Here is a 14407-nt window from a genome sequence, read left to right as displayed (position 1 = left end):
GAGCTTCGTGTCACTCAGTGGTCAAAATACTGTAAGTCTGAACTGGTTTCATCAGGAATTGTCATGACCTTGTAGGAACCATAGTTGTCTGTCTCTCTGTGCTTGGTATGCAACAGTCTCCTGCCCAGGGTGTATCCTGCCTCTTAGTCTACAGCAGCTGGGATAGACTCCAGCACTCCTGTTACCATGAACTGGATATCAGAAGACGATGGACATACTTGACATACAGCCTCCTTCTGAAAATATCACTTCCTTTTCTCATCTACTCACATGCATCACCTGCAAGGTGGACTCCATACATGCATGGATACATTTCGCTGAGTGTGTCACGAGAGGCAGAGGTTTGGTGATGTCTTTAACCCCCACCACCTCATAGAGATCCAATCCACTGTCTTCTTCATCACCTCTCACACTTGTCTGCTTTGAATGATGGATGGGCAGCTTAGTGTGGCTTGTATTTCTGGAGCAGGCCATCAGGACACCAGCACCATGTGAAATAATCCCTTCTTCCACTGACACCCAGCTCAGCATGGTATTACATGCCCTTGAGCTGTACTCTCTCTCTCATTCTCTCCCATTAGTGCTCCGTCCCTCTTCGTTTAGCCTCTCTGCGCACTCTTCATCACTCTGAGCTCAGGGAGATCATATAAACTGGCTAACCCATGGCGGAGGGGGTGGTGCTGTTTGTGTGAACTTAAATGTGTATGTGTGGATGTAAGGCCCATGATGTTCGGATGAACTGCAAGGTTAGAGACAGTGGAGTACAAAGCAGGATTTAGCATCACTGCTGTGAATCACAGAGTGAACTGTGCTGCTGCTAAGCATCAAAGAGACGTACCTCCTGAACAGCTGCAACGATATTTGGGAAACAAAATGTGGTAGCAGACAGCCTGGAGATACAATGCATCATTACTACAAAGCTGGCACATTAAATCCGAGTCGTTCATGTTGTTCATGAATCACTGAGGTCATATTGAGGGTTTACTGAAAGTATGAGGTGCCTTTTTCAGGAAAACATTGAGTGCTTCTGATCCTTTTATTTAGAAATTGTGAAACTGGAAACGTAATCACATCTCTAGTTTGATCCCACAGAGCTCTGGCTCTGCTCTCGCTCTTATCATTTCCTCAGCGGCAGTCCTGACAAATCCTGATGAAACCAGTCCAGACGAAGCAAAGCAGTGCATCACATAGAAACGTCACTCTGAGCTCAATCAATTTGCTGACACGCAGCTGAACTGTTAGAAACCTCATGATTTCACAGCTTGACTCCGTAAACACGACCTCAGCTGATGATTAATATAAACGTCATGAACTGAGTTTTTTGAACAGAGTAAGATTTCCATTACCCAGAAACCAGAAAAAGCCAAGCAGCTTCCCATATACATGTTCACCACACTGCACTGTGCTTTAGAGTAATATAAAAAGGCTCACTTATATACTTGCATACGATATTAACACTAAATAACACAATACTGTGCAAAAGTCTTGAGCCATACCATTTTTATTTTTATTTTGCTAGGAAAATGTGAACAGTAGTCTTCATGAACTGTTATCCAGGCTTCTCGAAGGAATTCAGAGCTCTTATTTGTATATTGAACTTTTATTCCTTCCTTCTATTCGCTCTCAAGATGATCCCATGCTGCTCAGTAACGTTGAGTCAGGTCTCTCACTGATAGGATTCCATTGTGCATGTGTTTTCCCTCATATGCTTTTGCTGTATTGGCTGAGGGTTTGGGATCATTGTCATGCTAAAAAAAAAAATGAAGCTGTTGCCAATCAGATGCTTTCCAGATGGTAGTGCATGGTGGATCATAATCTTTAGTTTTCTGCATACACTACTGGCTGTAAGGCATTCCTAAACCATGACAGAGTGTCCACCATGTTTTAAAATGGCTGTACTCACTAGTGAACCTGTCTCCGGACCTCCTCTGAACATACTGATGATAATTTCTCCATAAGATATGTTTCCTTTGATTTTCCGACGGTGTAAGTGACTGCACGTCTGTTCCAGTTAACAGACGCTTTACTTTCTGAACCATCCTGGTGTGAAAGTGTGCTGTAAGGAGATTAGCTGGAAACTAAATGAGCCCGGATATACCTCATATAGAGGGATAATACCTTGGTCGTATGACTTATTATTGGAGATTATGTATCAGAATTTCAGGAGCGGGACCACGCCTCCAAACACACTCCTTCCAGTTGTCATCTATATAGGTTCCCCCAGTTCTGCAAACTGTTCATTCTCGTTTACGTTCCCCACCCTCCTTGTTTTCAATTCTTTAACTTCTTCACTTCTATTTAGTACATGGGGATCTGCCAGGCCCAGGAGCTGTCGCCAGGCCCCTTCAAGGCCTTCCCCAAACCGGAGCTCAATTCATTTAGTAGGTAAAGCATTCACCTTTACCTATTAAAACGCTGTCAAGCCTAAAATGAGAATGTGGGCCCAGCTAGTGAAATGCTTTTTCAACTCACTGGTTAGCGCTGTTTATCCCCCCCCAAAAAAACAAGAAAAAGATTTAAGTCAAATTGCGTATTGTAGGTGAAAAAGAGTAAACTAATTAAAGAAATTCATTTTATTTCAGAAGTCATTAGGCCTGTATGGATATCTATTTTTAGGATTTTCTTTTTTTTATAAGCTAATAATAAACTACAATAAACTATCACGTTATTTAACATCACTTTTCTGCCTATGTGGGTTCTCTCCAAGTACACCAGCTTCCTCCCACAATCCAAAGACATTCATATTAGACTAACTGATGATTGGCAGTAGATCTGAATCTGAGCATAACAGGTTGTCCGTCTCTCTGTGTTAGCCCTGTGATATACTGGTCACCTCTTCAGAGTGTACCCTACCAAGCATCCAATGACAGCTGGGACTGGCTCCAGCCCTAAAATGGAAACTAGATAGATGGATGAATGTTGCTGCTTATCTTAATCTGCCTGTTGGAAGTTCATTATTATTATTTACTTCTTCCTGTCAACAAGGTGTTTAAGACATTCCTCAGAGATTTGCATCCAGCTTTACATGACAGCACCACACAGTTTTTTTTTTTTTTGATGACCGCACATCGCTGACATGGTGACATGGTGTGCTATCCTGCTGGAATAAGACATCTGAAGATGAATATGCTGTAGTCATAATGAGATGGAAATTGTCAGCAATAATGCTCAGATATGTTGTTAAACCACGATCAGCTGATGCTAAGGGGCCCAAATTAATATATAAGGCATGATGGATCCATGGTTTTATGTTGTTTGCAGCCAATTCTGACCCTCCCACCCGAATGTGGCAGCAGAAATCAAGACTCATAAGAGCAGGCAACATTTTTTTTAAGCTTCTATTGTCCAATTGTAGTGAGCACGTTTGCAAAATAGGTTCAGTTTACTGTTCTGTAGCAGTTTCAATGTTCAGCATATTGCGCATTTATATATGCTTGTCTAGATACCTCGGTTTATCAACAGTTGATTATTTGAGTTGCTGTTGCCGTCCTATCACCTTGAAACAGTCTGGCCGTTCTCCTCCGACAACAACAAGGCATTTTCACACAGGGAACTGGATGTTTTCTGTCAAATTTTCTATCAAATGCATTATCACTGCAGTTGATACTTTAGTGTAAAATTTATTTCATTTTTATAATAGACGTCTTAAATACAGATTATGTTTTATTGTCCCATCCTCACCACTCATGACGAAGGGCTAGAAACCATTGTACTAAACTGGACTGTGCACAAAACAGACTCAGCCTTGACTTGTTACAAGAGAATAAGCTGCAGTCATACCTATATACCGGTACGTAAATTAAATAATAGAATACTTCTTCTACTGCTGATAAAGGGCTTCAAGGACTGATGTGTCATACCACGTCATATCATGTAACTCCACAAATTTTAAATGAAAAATTTTTAAATCATCTTGAAGCTACAGCAGGTAACTGTATCAGATTAATAAAGGTATTTCTAAGTAAATTCTCTCCTTGCAGCTTCTTAAAAATCTGAATATTTGATAGTTTTCTTATTATATTAAACTGAATATCAAGTTTTAGACTCCTGTTCAATCACACCCAGCATTACAAGGACATATTATTGACGTCTGCATAGTAATGAAAGCATTTTTGATTATATTGCTGAGATTTTATGGGTTTAGGTAGCAAGTATATTATTTGCTGTCTGTCTTTTGTTTTGGGAAATAAAACAAACAAACAAAAAAAAACACCACACCTCTCCTGAGCAAAAAATCTTTTTTTTTTTTATTTCTCGTTGAAAGGAACTTGGTAGAATACAGCAGAACACACATGACTGAAACAGCTGCCATTTCACGTAACACAGTACAGGAAGAAGGATGTAGTTCAATCGCATGTGTAATATCATATATAGTATACTCATATCAATAGAAAAGAAAAAAAAAACTATTGCTCCCAGGTGTTTATTTTTTTCATATGGCATTTCTCTGCTGTGTTGAAGTGGGTAAAGTAAAATTCAACGAGAGGTTTTGCACACCAAAGGAAATGGGACAATGAGAGTGACATTTCCCAGAATATGTGGGAAAGTTGTGGCTTTTTTTTTAATTAGGCTGTGAAGTAAACTTTCTTTTGTCTATTGCAATGCAGAAATAAAACTTTAAACCGCTCTCAAAAAATATGGATAAATACCATTATACAGCAATCAGAATATGCAAAAGAAAAGAACACAAGGCAGCTCCGCGTAAGAGCAGGCATGCAAAAATGATCATATTTTAAAAAGGAGCACTAAAGACGAAATGTCGATGACTTCAGGTGTTTATGTTTGCGCCATTTGGCAACTGATGGAAAGCCAATTCATGACAAAACATGGGTTAAAAGGTGTGGACTGAAACGAGGGGACAACTCGATGCTCTGTAAAGTGAACTGGAGTGCTGAGTGTTTGCTGACAAACTACTTCAGTGAAGTTGTTTCTATAAATTGCTATAACATACTCTGTTATCAATTTGTTGTACTCTCTTTAATTTCCTCTAAGGAAAAAAAAAAAAGACATGTTAGGAAAAAAGCAGGTATGAAATATCACCCTGGACATTTGCATCCAAGTTTAGTGTTTTAAATAAGCCACTTTAGGCAGCATTATCTATTAAATGTCTCGTATTTCTAAGACATATTTTAATATATCTCTTTTGAAAAATAATTCTATCTATACTTGATCTTTTTTAGTAAGTAAATCTCTTCCAGTATATATATTTTTCTTTATGTTCCTTTAGGTACAGCACCCCATTATGGGTTTTAGTTTTCCAAAAGCACCTAATTTATGTTACAATCAGACTGAATAATACTTCAGTCATTAATGGTCTGAGTTCAAGATTAGAGGATCCAAATGGTGAACCCTAAGTGAGTCAACAAGATCAATACCCTTGAGACTGTAGCTCAAGCCCGGCAATATTAAGCTTTTTTTAAATTCGTGACCAGTGCTACAGGCCTGAGCTCACTGCGTCCCCCTTTGAGAAGAAGGTCACAGGGGTCAGACGTGGCCATGCATCTTAGGAGACATCATCAGTTGCCACAGATGGCTCAGCTGCAGCAACTGGCTGACCAGATCTGCACCCAGAACCTCTTGAGGATGATGCACAGGCACAGGTAGTGCTGATATATATAGATATATACCCCAAAATACAGATGGGACTTGCCAGCCCTGAGACACAACGAGCCACGTGTGAGCAGGCCACACCGCAATTCAGCTATCGGAGCAAGAAGTCAGCACCTGAGGAATGCCCAGGAGGGAAAGTGGAAGGGTGCAAAACAAGGAGAGAAGAAGGGTGGGAGGTCATTTGAACTCATTTGGATTGTCTGTAGAATCCAAATGAGTCGTGTGCTTGTAACAGATCACCTTACAGGGAACCTCACTGGGCTGAGAGGATGTCCGGCGATGCCAAGGGTGCCACCCCACTCCCATGTAGCTGAAACTGTGGCTCTGAGCGTTGTGGGTCTGTCTGGGCAAGCTGTTCATTACAGGTCACTTTAGACAAGAAACACACACAGCCATGGTGAACGGTGCAGGTGCTCTGGCTCACTGGCACACTGCACCTGCTGGTTTGGGTATGTCACATGTTTCACACTTCCTTATTATCATCACACAGACTACAGGTCAGCGCCAGGTGAGCTCTTACCATTTGATGTCAACTAGAAAGTGGTACCGGTAATCTACTGCTGTGTCTCTGCCAAACTTAATTTGCTGGGCTACATGTGAGGTCATATGGACAATCAATATATTTATATTTATATATATATATTCATATATATTTTTTAAATCAAAGGGGAAATCTCATACAGGAGCTGACTACTGCAGTCTGCACTCAATTAGCTATAACATCCACCTAAACTTTATAACATTATTCTCTTATATAGACAGTAATTTCTCAGTCAAATATACTTTTTTTTTAATTATTTAACTCCGGATTCATTTCATCATGCACAGAATAGTCGTTCCTCTCTCTCCGTTTATATCCAGGCTTTGCATCATGTTGTCAGCTCCATCACAAATAGCCACCACTCCTCTCTGCATCAATCGTCGTCCACATCGTCTCCCTCCGACTCCTCTCCGGCTCTCCTCTCGTACATCTTATCCCGGTGCCTCTCCTGGATCTCTTTCATTTCCTCGGCGTAGCGGCTGAACGCTCCCCCGAACTTGCTCCACGCCTTGAAGGGGATTGTTATAGAGTTTCTGTAACTGGGCTTTACTTCGCTCACCCGCAAGAAAACTCCATACTTGTTGGATCCAACGTCAAAGAAGAACCGCTTGGAGTCCACCATGATTGAGGTGCCCTCCGGAAGCTCGCTGTAGCCCCCGGCCCCTCCGCCACCGGCAAGCTCTTCCTCATCTCCCCCGTAGTCGTCTATCAACTTGGCCAAGGCGTCACGGAACTCTATTAAGCCTTGGGCCGGGAGTGCGATGGTTTGTCCAGCCTGCAGGCCAGCACCGGGAATGCCACCCACTCCGACTCCGAAACCAGGGCCTCTATTGACGGTCTGTCGGATCCGGAGAAACCGACCCCGCTGGTTCTCCTTTAGGTCGAGGTAGTATTTTCGGTTCTCACGCACCAGGAACTCGCTCTTCAAGGCCCGTCTAGGCCCGGTGTCATCCCCACCGGAGGACTGAGCAATCTGCTCCGGAGTACTAGGCCCAAGTTGGGCGTAGTGCTCTATGAAATCCCCCAGGTAGTCACGGAACTCCGCCGCAACTGACATAGAGAGGGTCAGCCGACTTTTGGAGCCGCCAGCTCCGACCTCGGCGATTTTGATGAACCGGCCTTTGGCGTTCTGCTTTACGTCAAGATAGAAACGTTTATTCTGAATGTCCAGCCGCTTCGACGCCAGTTCCTGGGTCTCCGGTTCCCGCTGGTAATGCTGAAACCCGCCGCCTCCACCCCCTCCGCCACCGCTGCTGCCACCGCGCTCACTACCACTATCCCCATCCGCCATCTTCGCCACCAGCAGCCCGTTTTCTCTGCGTATCTTTGACCCCCACCCCCCTTGTTACCGAGCTCACGGAGGCAACCGGACGCTGACTGCTGAGCTCCGGTTGGCTGTTGTGCCTGTCAGTTAAAACATCAGACGAAGAGCCCAAGTTTTCATTCGCTATTTCTCCTGCCTGTCAAGACAACGTAACGGCTTTCCAGATGACATTCGAGGAGATACTGTATTTGCAATCCATAACTGCTTATTGATTATTTGTAGCATATGTTCAGTGGAGTACATGTCATTTAGAGATCATTTTACAGCCATAACTAATTCATGTATGACGCCAGTAGAATAATATACACGTTTGAAGACGTTATTCGTGTCCTTGCACTGAATTTCATGGATTTCACTGAATTAATCCGAGCTATAGCCCGCTTTGTTATGTATTTTGTACGGTTTTAGGATGGATGTCCCTGGAAGGACACTACACACAAACACACAGTCCCGCCTACTTCGTGGTTTCGTGCGCAAAGACAGGCACGATGAGCTTAGGGTGGGGGATGGGTGGAATTTCTGCAAAGGGCAAGGCTATTGGTTTAGACTGAGATTCGAAGTAACAACGCACTCAACTATTGGCTCTCTCGGCTCCCACGAGGGGTTGCATGCAAACGATTTGCGAAAAGGTTTATTGTTTCTTTGCTTTCGGGAGCCGAAACTGTTTGGAATCTACTCAGCGCTACAATAAAATAACGCGTCGGGAAAAATGGTATGTGAACTCGGGGTAATGCTCAACGTGTTATAGGATATATTGCCGTTTTTTAGCTTGAATAACTGTGCAGTTGTAGAAAGTCCTGCTTTGAATTTGAACTGGGGAAATCCGCGCAGAATGTGTGTGGTTAACAAGCTTGCTAAGAAGCTAACTGACAGCTAAACCATTAGCATTATCGTTACCGTAAGAAGTTCGATTCGTGTGGATTTTCGGCTAAAAGTAGACTGCTTTTAAGCTTTGAGTGTTTGTTCCGAGTTGTTTTGGGTATATTTGCAAATTTTTGGAGGTGGGTCGCTCATTTAAGAGATTAAACTGCTCTTTGAGTCGGTGTAGCCTGTGGATGGTGCTTTAGCAGTAACTGCAAGCTAACTTTAGCTAGTTCGTTGGCTTAACGGCTGGTTAACTGTTAGCTGCTGAATAATTCCTTTAAAATAAGTCTGCAGGTGATGCAAATTAGTAAAGACTACTTTGTGTTTTATTTGAGTCCAGGTGACTTTGTAAGTCCAACTTTCTTTGTCAAAATCTCTGAATGAAAACTTGACCGCTGACGGTCTTAAGGCGGCGCGTCTGTTTTGTTTGTCGCGGGGTCACTGCCAGCAACCTGCTGACAGGTTCTCGTATTTTTTAAGGAACGGAGTCGTTATTGTCTCTATTAAATCGGTTATTTTATCTTTAGGGTGTATACTTGCTGTTTCCGGGGCCGGTTAACGTTGCTACTTTTCATTTCTGTTTTATTTTTGATTGGCGGGAAAGCGACAACTGTTGAACCGGGCGTAACGTAAACTACTAGAACAATAACACGGAGAGCTCAGCGGTGACTCTCTAATTTATTCAGATTCGATTTTGCTATGTCACTTTAAGTCTTTTATTTTTCATTTAATACAAGTCAGGCGTATTCGTTTCACATTTGCTTCCACTTTCTGATTTCATCTTCTTCTTTTCCGTTTAATCACTCAATGCAGGCTGGTGGCAAAGCAGGAAAAGACAGTGGCAAAGCCAAGGCGAAAGCGGTGTCGCGCTCCCAGAGAGCTGGTCTGCAGGTAAATGTCAATCATTTGTCGTGGTGCAGTTTGTGGCTTTGCTGCAGGTGTTAAACGCCACAGGACGTTTGCTTTTGAAAAAGAAAATTGGACCACTATCTTACTTCTGTTTCCTGACAGTTCCCAGTGGGTCGTATCCACAGGCACTTGAAGACTCGCACAACCAGCCACGGTCGTGTAGGAGCCACAGCAGCTGTTTACAGTGCTGCCATCCTTGAGTACCTCACCGCTGAAGTAAGACTTCCCATTCCCTCCATTTTAAACTTTGTTTTGATTAACAGTGTTACTTAATGTCAGCTTTGGTTGTTTTCACTGTAGCTAATTTTTTTGTTGATATGAATCCTTGTTTCTTTGTTTTTTCCAGGTACTAGAGTTGGCGGGTAACGCCTCCAAAGACTTGAAAGTGAAGCGTATCACTCCTCGCCACTTGCAGCTGGCCATTCGTGGTGACGAGGAGTTGGACTCCCTTATCAAGGCAACCATTGCTGGAGGAGGTGAGCTGGCAGTTTTCTGGACTGATTAATCGATATTTTATATAAACCATCTGTGTACAGATTGTATTCTATTTACAGATTATATATGTAAATCTCATGTACATTTCCTTTTGCTTTCAGGTGTCATTCCCCACATTCACAAATCCCTCATTGGGAAGAAGGGCCAGCAGAAGACTGCATAGATGCCATGTTGACCAGAAATTTGGGGGCTTGGGCTTTGAACGGACCAGGAGTTCACCTTTGTTCTTTTTTATTATTAATATTATAGCAAACGAAGAGTGATTGTTAGCCTTTGTGTTTGTTATATTTACCAATAACTAGATAAAAAGTACAGAAAACCCCTTAAAGACAGTAAACCCTTTGTATGTTAATGTAGAGCGTTTGACTGGGGAGTTAATGATTATTTGAAATGGTGGCAGTGAATTTGTTTGATTGGCCTGGCTCTGTGTAATGTTTTATACTGAAAAAACAAATTGTTAAACTGTTTTTTATATAAAAGATCTTGTTTTGTGGTTATTTTCTCTGAAGTTATGATATTTACTATGACACATTTTTAAGGAGAATTTCTTTTTTGAAAGTAAATTGGATAACAGCTAAATAGTAAGATGGTGCTTCTTTTCCTTTTGACTTACTGTAAAAAAAAAAAATTGAACTGCACAAGAATAGTGATGTATTAAAAGTTACTTTTTTTTTTCTTACATCAAAATGAAATAACGTGTTGTAACCGCCTGCTACAGTGTTTTGTCTTAATGTTTACAGCAGTTGAAAAAATGTGTTAAACTTGAAACTACGTATTAACAGTGTAATCCTCAGCTAATTGGGAAACACTGATTGTAAACTTGTTGCCTCACTGTGGAACACAAGTCCTGCCATTTGTCAGCTACATATCACCACTGGGTACATTCAGTACTCTGATACTTTGGGAAAATAAGTAGAGGATAAGTAATCAGCGCTGAAAACATTTGTCTACACTACCAAAATATATAGGCATACTAAAAATATATTTATATTCCCCTTCTAAAAGTCCATTTCATTTTTAACGTTCAGATTTTGGAGCCTTTTTTTCTTTTTTAAGCTGTATTCAGGGAAATGACTTTGCCTATTTTATCTTTGAATAAACACCATTGGCATGTTATCTCTGACTTGGTTTGAAACATAAACTCATTTATAGAGACTGGAACATTACGTGTGACGCTGCAAATCATGAGCATAACTCCAAATATGCTTTCACATTGACTTATAGTCGTATTTTGGAAACTCCAGAATGGTTAAAAACAAGACTGTGCTCTTATGACTCAAAACAGCAGTACCAGATAAAAGCTTTCTGCATAAAAATAATTTCAGAAAATTAATGTTAATATAAAATCCAATCAAAACTAAACTATAAAGTAGCTTATGTTTCTGAGATCTTATTCAAGTTAGAAATTTCAAGTGGTCTTAACACTGGTTCAGGCTTTTATGTCAGGAGGGTTATCCCCTACTATTGCCAGTTACTCCGTACACTAAATAAGCCTGTTCTTTTTTACATTGACATTAATAATAATTTATCCTACAGCTAAATATATCTCCACACTGAAAATACCCCGAACGGAAAACATGGGAAAGTTTTCTAAAAACTACAAATCGTCTATTTCAATTTATATACCATCAGTTCTCTTAACATTCTTGTAAAATTTACTGACAGTTGTTTTAATTGCATGATTGTTATGCATCACTAAGATAGAGGGTTTTACGACATGTGATCAGATATTTAAACCTGCCTTAAGTTCCATTTAAAAAAAAGTGGGCAGTGATTGCATTTAATAGTGATGCAATCACTGCCCACTTTGATAGGAACCCCTGTTCCACTGTTTGTTATCTCAAATATATAATCACACATCAGCAACTTGATGCATTTAAGCATACAGACATGGAGAAGATAACCTGCTCAACTGATCATCAGAATGGAGAAGAAAGCTAATTCAACTTTGAACGTTGTTGCTGGTTCCAGATTGGCTTATTTCATTCATTCATTCCATTCATTCGCTTCCGCTTTTCCTTTTCAGGGTCGCGGGGGGAGCTGGAGCCTATCCCAGCTGTCATAGGGCGAGAGGCGGGGTACGCTCTGGACAGGTCGCCAGTCTGTCACAGGGCCAACACACAGGGACAGACAACCAGTCGCACTCACATTCATTCACACATTCACACCTAGTGGCAATTTGGATTAATCAATTAACCTATCCCCACAAGCTGCATGTCTTTGGACAGCGGGAGGAAGCCGGAGTACCCGGAGGGAACCCACGCAAACACGGGGAGAACATGCAAACTCCACACAGAAAGACCCCGGCCTGATGATGGAATTGAACTCAGGACCTTCTTGCTGTGCGGCAACGGTGCTAACCACCGTGCCACCGTGCTGCTGGCTTATTTCAATATTTAAGAAATTTCTGATCTGCTAGAATTTTCCTGCACAACCATCTCTAGGCTTTACAGGAAATGGTTAAAAAAAACCGAGAAAAGTGGCAGTTTTCTTTGTCCCACTGACAAAGTGGACAATAGAAGAATGGAAAAATGTTGCCTGGTCTGATGATCAGAATAATGCTTCTGCAAGCATCATGTAAACGCTACGCCATGAGTATTGATGCCGACCACATTCTTTAAGATCGCAGCATGCCCATCTTCATATGGCTCCTTCCAACAGGTTAATGAACCATCTCACAAAGCTCCGATCATCTCGTACCGGTTTCTTCATCATGACAATTTAATGATTTAATGTACACAAAGTCATCACATCTCAATCCAATAGCCCCTTGAATACATGGTAGAACTGGAGATTCACATCATAGATGCTAGTTGTTATACACCCACACACTACTTTCACACTACTGCTTCAGCAATCAAAACTGGATATTATCATATTTGTAAATATTTTTGATTACTCTCTTTTTGTCTCTACAATAAAAGATATAAGGTTATTTAAGTGAGCACACATAAACAAATCAGGCTGATGTAGAATATAATTGTAAATGAACTATTTATTCTCAAGAACAATACTATATTAGATAACATCCCGCTTCCTTATATCATTTAACTGTAATGGTCTCAGTTTGGCTCATGATGTGATCAGCTGTCTACAAAGTTTGCAGTTACTTGCAAATTTGTAAATGCAAGTTCTGTATAAGTTGTCTTTGGTGATATCTCCTATTTATTTATTTCAAATTACTCTGCATCTTAGTTCTAACTAGTTTAGTTTAGTTCTATTAAAGTGGAATTTCTGAATAAAAATAAAAATGTAGTCATGCATTAATTACAGAAGAAGTGAGAGTTTTAAAAAGGATCCAGTTGTTAAGTAAACCTCATACAGTGATTGGCAGTTTTCAGCTCAGCTGGGGAGAGCACACACCTCTCATGAGAGCAAAGACTTTCCTAGAGAATATAAAAAGAAAATATCTAATATTTGTTTGTGACACAAGGTCAACTATGGCATCTTTTTGGTCTTTTGCTTACAAAACCATCAGTTACTCTGATCGGCCTCGCTCCTGCTTCCTGTCATACCCGATTCATCCACTAGATGTACTCAGACTTCTGTTCCAAGTCCTCTGTCCACCATAAACCATCTTACCTTTCCCTAATTTTCCCAACCACTGTCTAAATATTTGCCATTTTTCTTTCTCCCATACTAGAGTATTAGTTGAGTTCTCAGTCACTACTCTGATTCCTGATCAAGCCTATATTTTGTGACAATCTGAGGGCAAACCTCTATCTAAGAATACAGAATAGAATAGAACTGAATAGCCCTTTGTTGTCATTGTACATCTACAACAAAATTATGGGTGCTCAACAATTAAGAGGGATACATGCAAAATAGGAGAAATATATTCCGAAATAAGAAAAAGGCACACAATAGAGAACAAGATGTACAGTGCTTAGAAGTAGTGAAAAGAAAAAAAAACTTGGTCTGAGGTGTTACTCATGAGTCTGGAGGTTTGGGACCTGATTGAGCTTGAGTTATGCATTTTTCGCATGTTCCTCGCTGCATGTGGGGTTCATGTCAATACCTGGGAACGCCTCCCTGCACAAACCATGACAAATACACTACCAGTTTATTGAAATCCTTCAACACTCTGTTTCTTGGTGAGAGTTGGACTGGCAAACTGGAAATACTCAGCCATTCTGACTGATGACTGTGACCATAACCCCGTCGTTTTTCATAGGGCTGCTTAAGGATAGCTGTTTCCATATACTTAGATGAACTTAACCCAGCTTAGGTCTCAATGGGAAGCCTTGAGTTATCGCTGTCTTGATGTCATCCTGGTGTGTTTATGCCAGACATGAAGATCAAGGGGTGGATCTAACTGCACAATCATATGATTTTATGCTACTTTATTCTTCTTTTTGACAATAATAGGTACCATAATGTACAAAATAAACAATATGCATTACACTCAGAAGTAATGCCTATTGTCCATTTTTTTTAATGTGTATTCTAGCCTTATGTTTCCAAATAAACAGAGAAAGCTAAGTATTTACCCAGTCATTAAAAACCTCATTTTTTTGCAGTGCTTTTTAATTTTTCTATAATCCCTTATGACAAGCTAGTTTTTATGTTTTGTATCACCACAACACCTCATTGTCGTGCTCATCTCATTATTTTTGCAGTTCCCACAGGCTGAAGCGTCAGATAATATCTTTTGAACTGCAAAT

The 14407-nt window shown here is 40.8% G+C and overlaps 2 protein-coding genes across 2 annotated transcripts; one reads left to right on the top strand and one right to left on the bottom strand.

Annotated features, from left to right (window-relative positions):
• Positions 1-4223: 4223 nt before the first annotated feature.
• LOC113033613 (transcriptional activator protein Pur-beta) lies at positions 4224-7603 on the bottom strand. Its single transcript, XM_026187589.1, has one exon. It carries the CDS (start codon positions 7440-7442, stop codon positions 6525-6527), a length of 918 nt encoding a protein of 305 aa, XP_026043374.1. The 5' UTR covers positions 7443-7603; the 3' UTR covers positions 4224-6524.
• A 369-nt stretch (positions 7604-7972) lies between these two features.
• h2az2a (H2A.Z variant histone 2a) lies at positions 7973-10859 on the top strand. Its single transcript, XM_026187590.1, has 5 exons — positions 7973-8187; positions 9153-9230; positions 9351-9464; positions 9595-9724; positions 9845-10859. The coding sequence occupies exons 1-5, from the start codon at positions 8185-8187 to the stop codon at positions 9904-9906; spliced, it is 387 nt and encodes a 128-aa protein (XP_026043375.1). The 5' UTR covers positions 7973-8184; the 3' UTR covers positions 9907-10859.
• The last annotated feature ends 3548 nt before the right edge of the window (positions 10860-14407 follow it).

This window comes from Astatotilapia calliptera, chromosome 12, assembly GCF_900246225.1.
Source record: "Astatotilapia calliptera chromosome 12, fAstCal1.2, whole genome shotgun sequence".
Taxonomy (NCBI): Eukaryota; Metazoa; Chordata; class Actinopteri; order Cichliformes; family Cichlidae; genus Astatotilapia; species Astatotilapia calliptera.
Note: the sequence above shows the minus strand (reverse complement) of the source record. Positions and strands in the feature narration are given on the sequence as shown.

Bases quoted from the DNA above. Each gene is read 5' to 3' on its own strand.
- LOC113033613 (XM_026187589.1), bottom strand. From the start codon at position 7,442: ATGGCGGATGGGGATAGTGGTAGTGAGCGCGGTGGCAGCAGCGGTGGC.
- h2az2a (XM_026187590.1), top strand. The intron at 9,231-9,350 runs GTAAATGTCAAT...GTTTCCTGACAG, and splicing joins CCCAGAGAGCTGGTCTGCAG to TTCCCAGTGGGTCGTATCCA. The intron at 9,725-9,844 runs GTGAGCTGGCAG...TTTTGCTTTCAG, and splicing joins GGCAACCATTGCTGGAGGAG to GTGTCATTCCCCACATTCAC.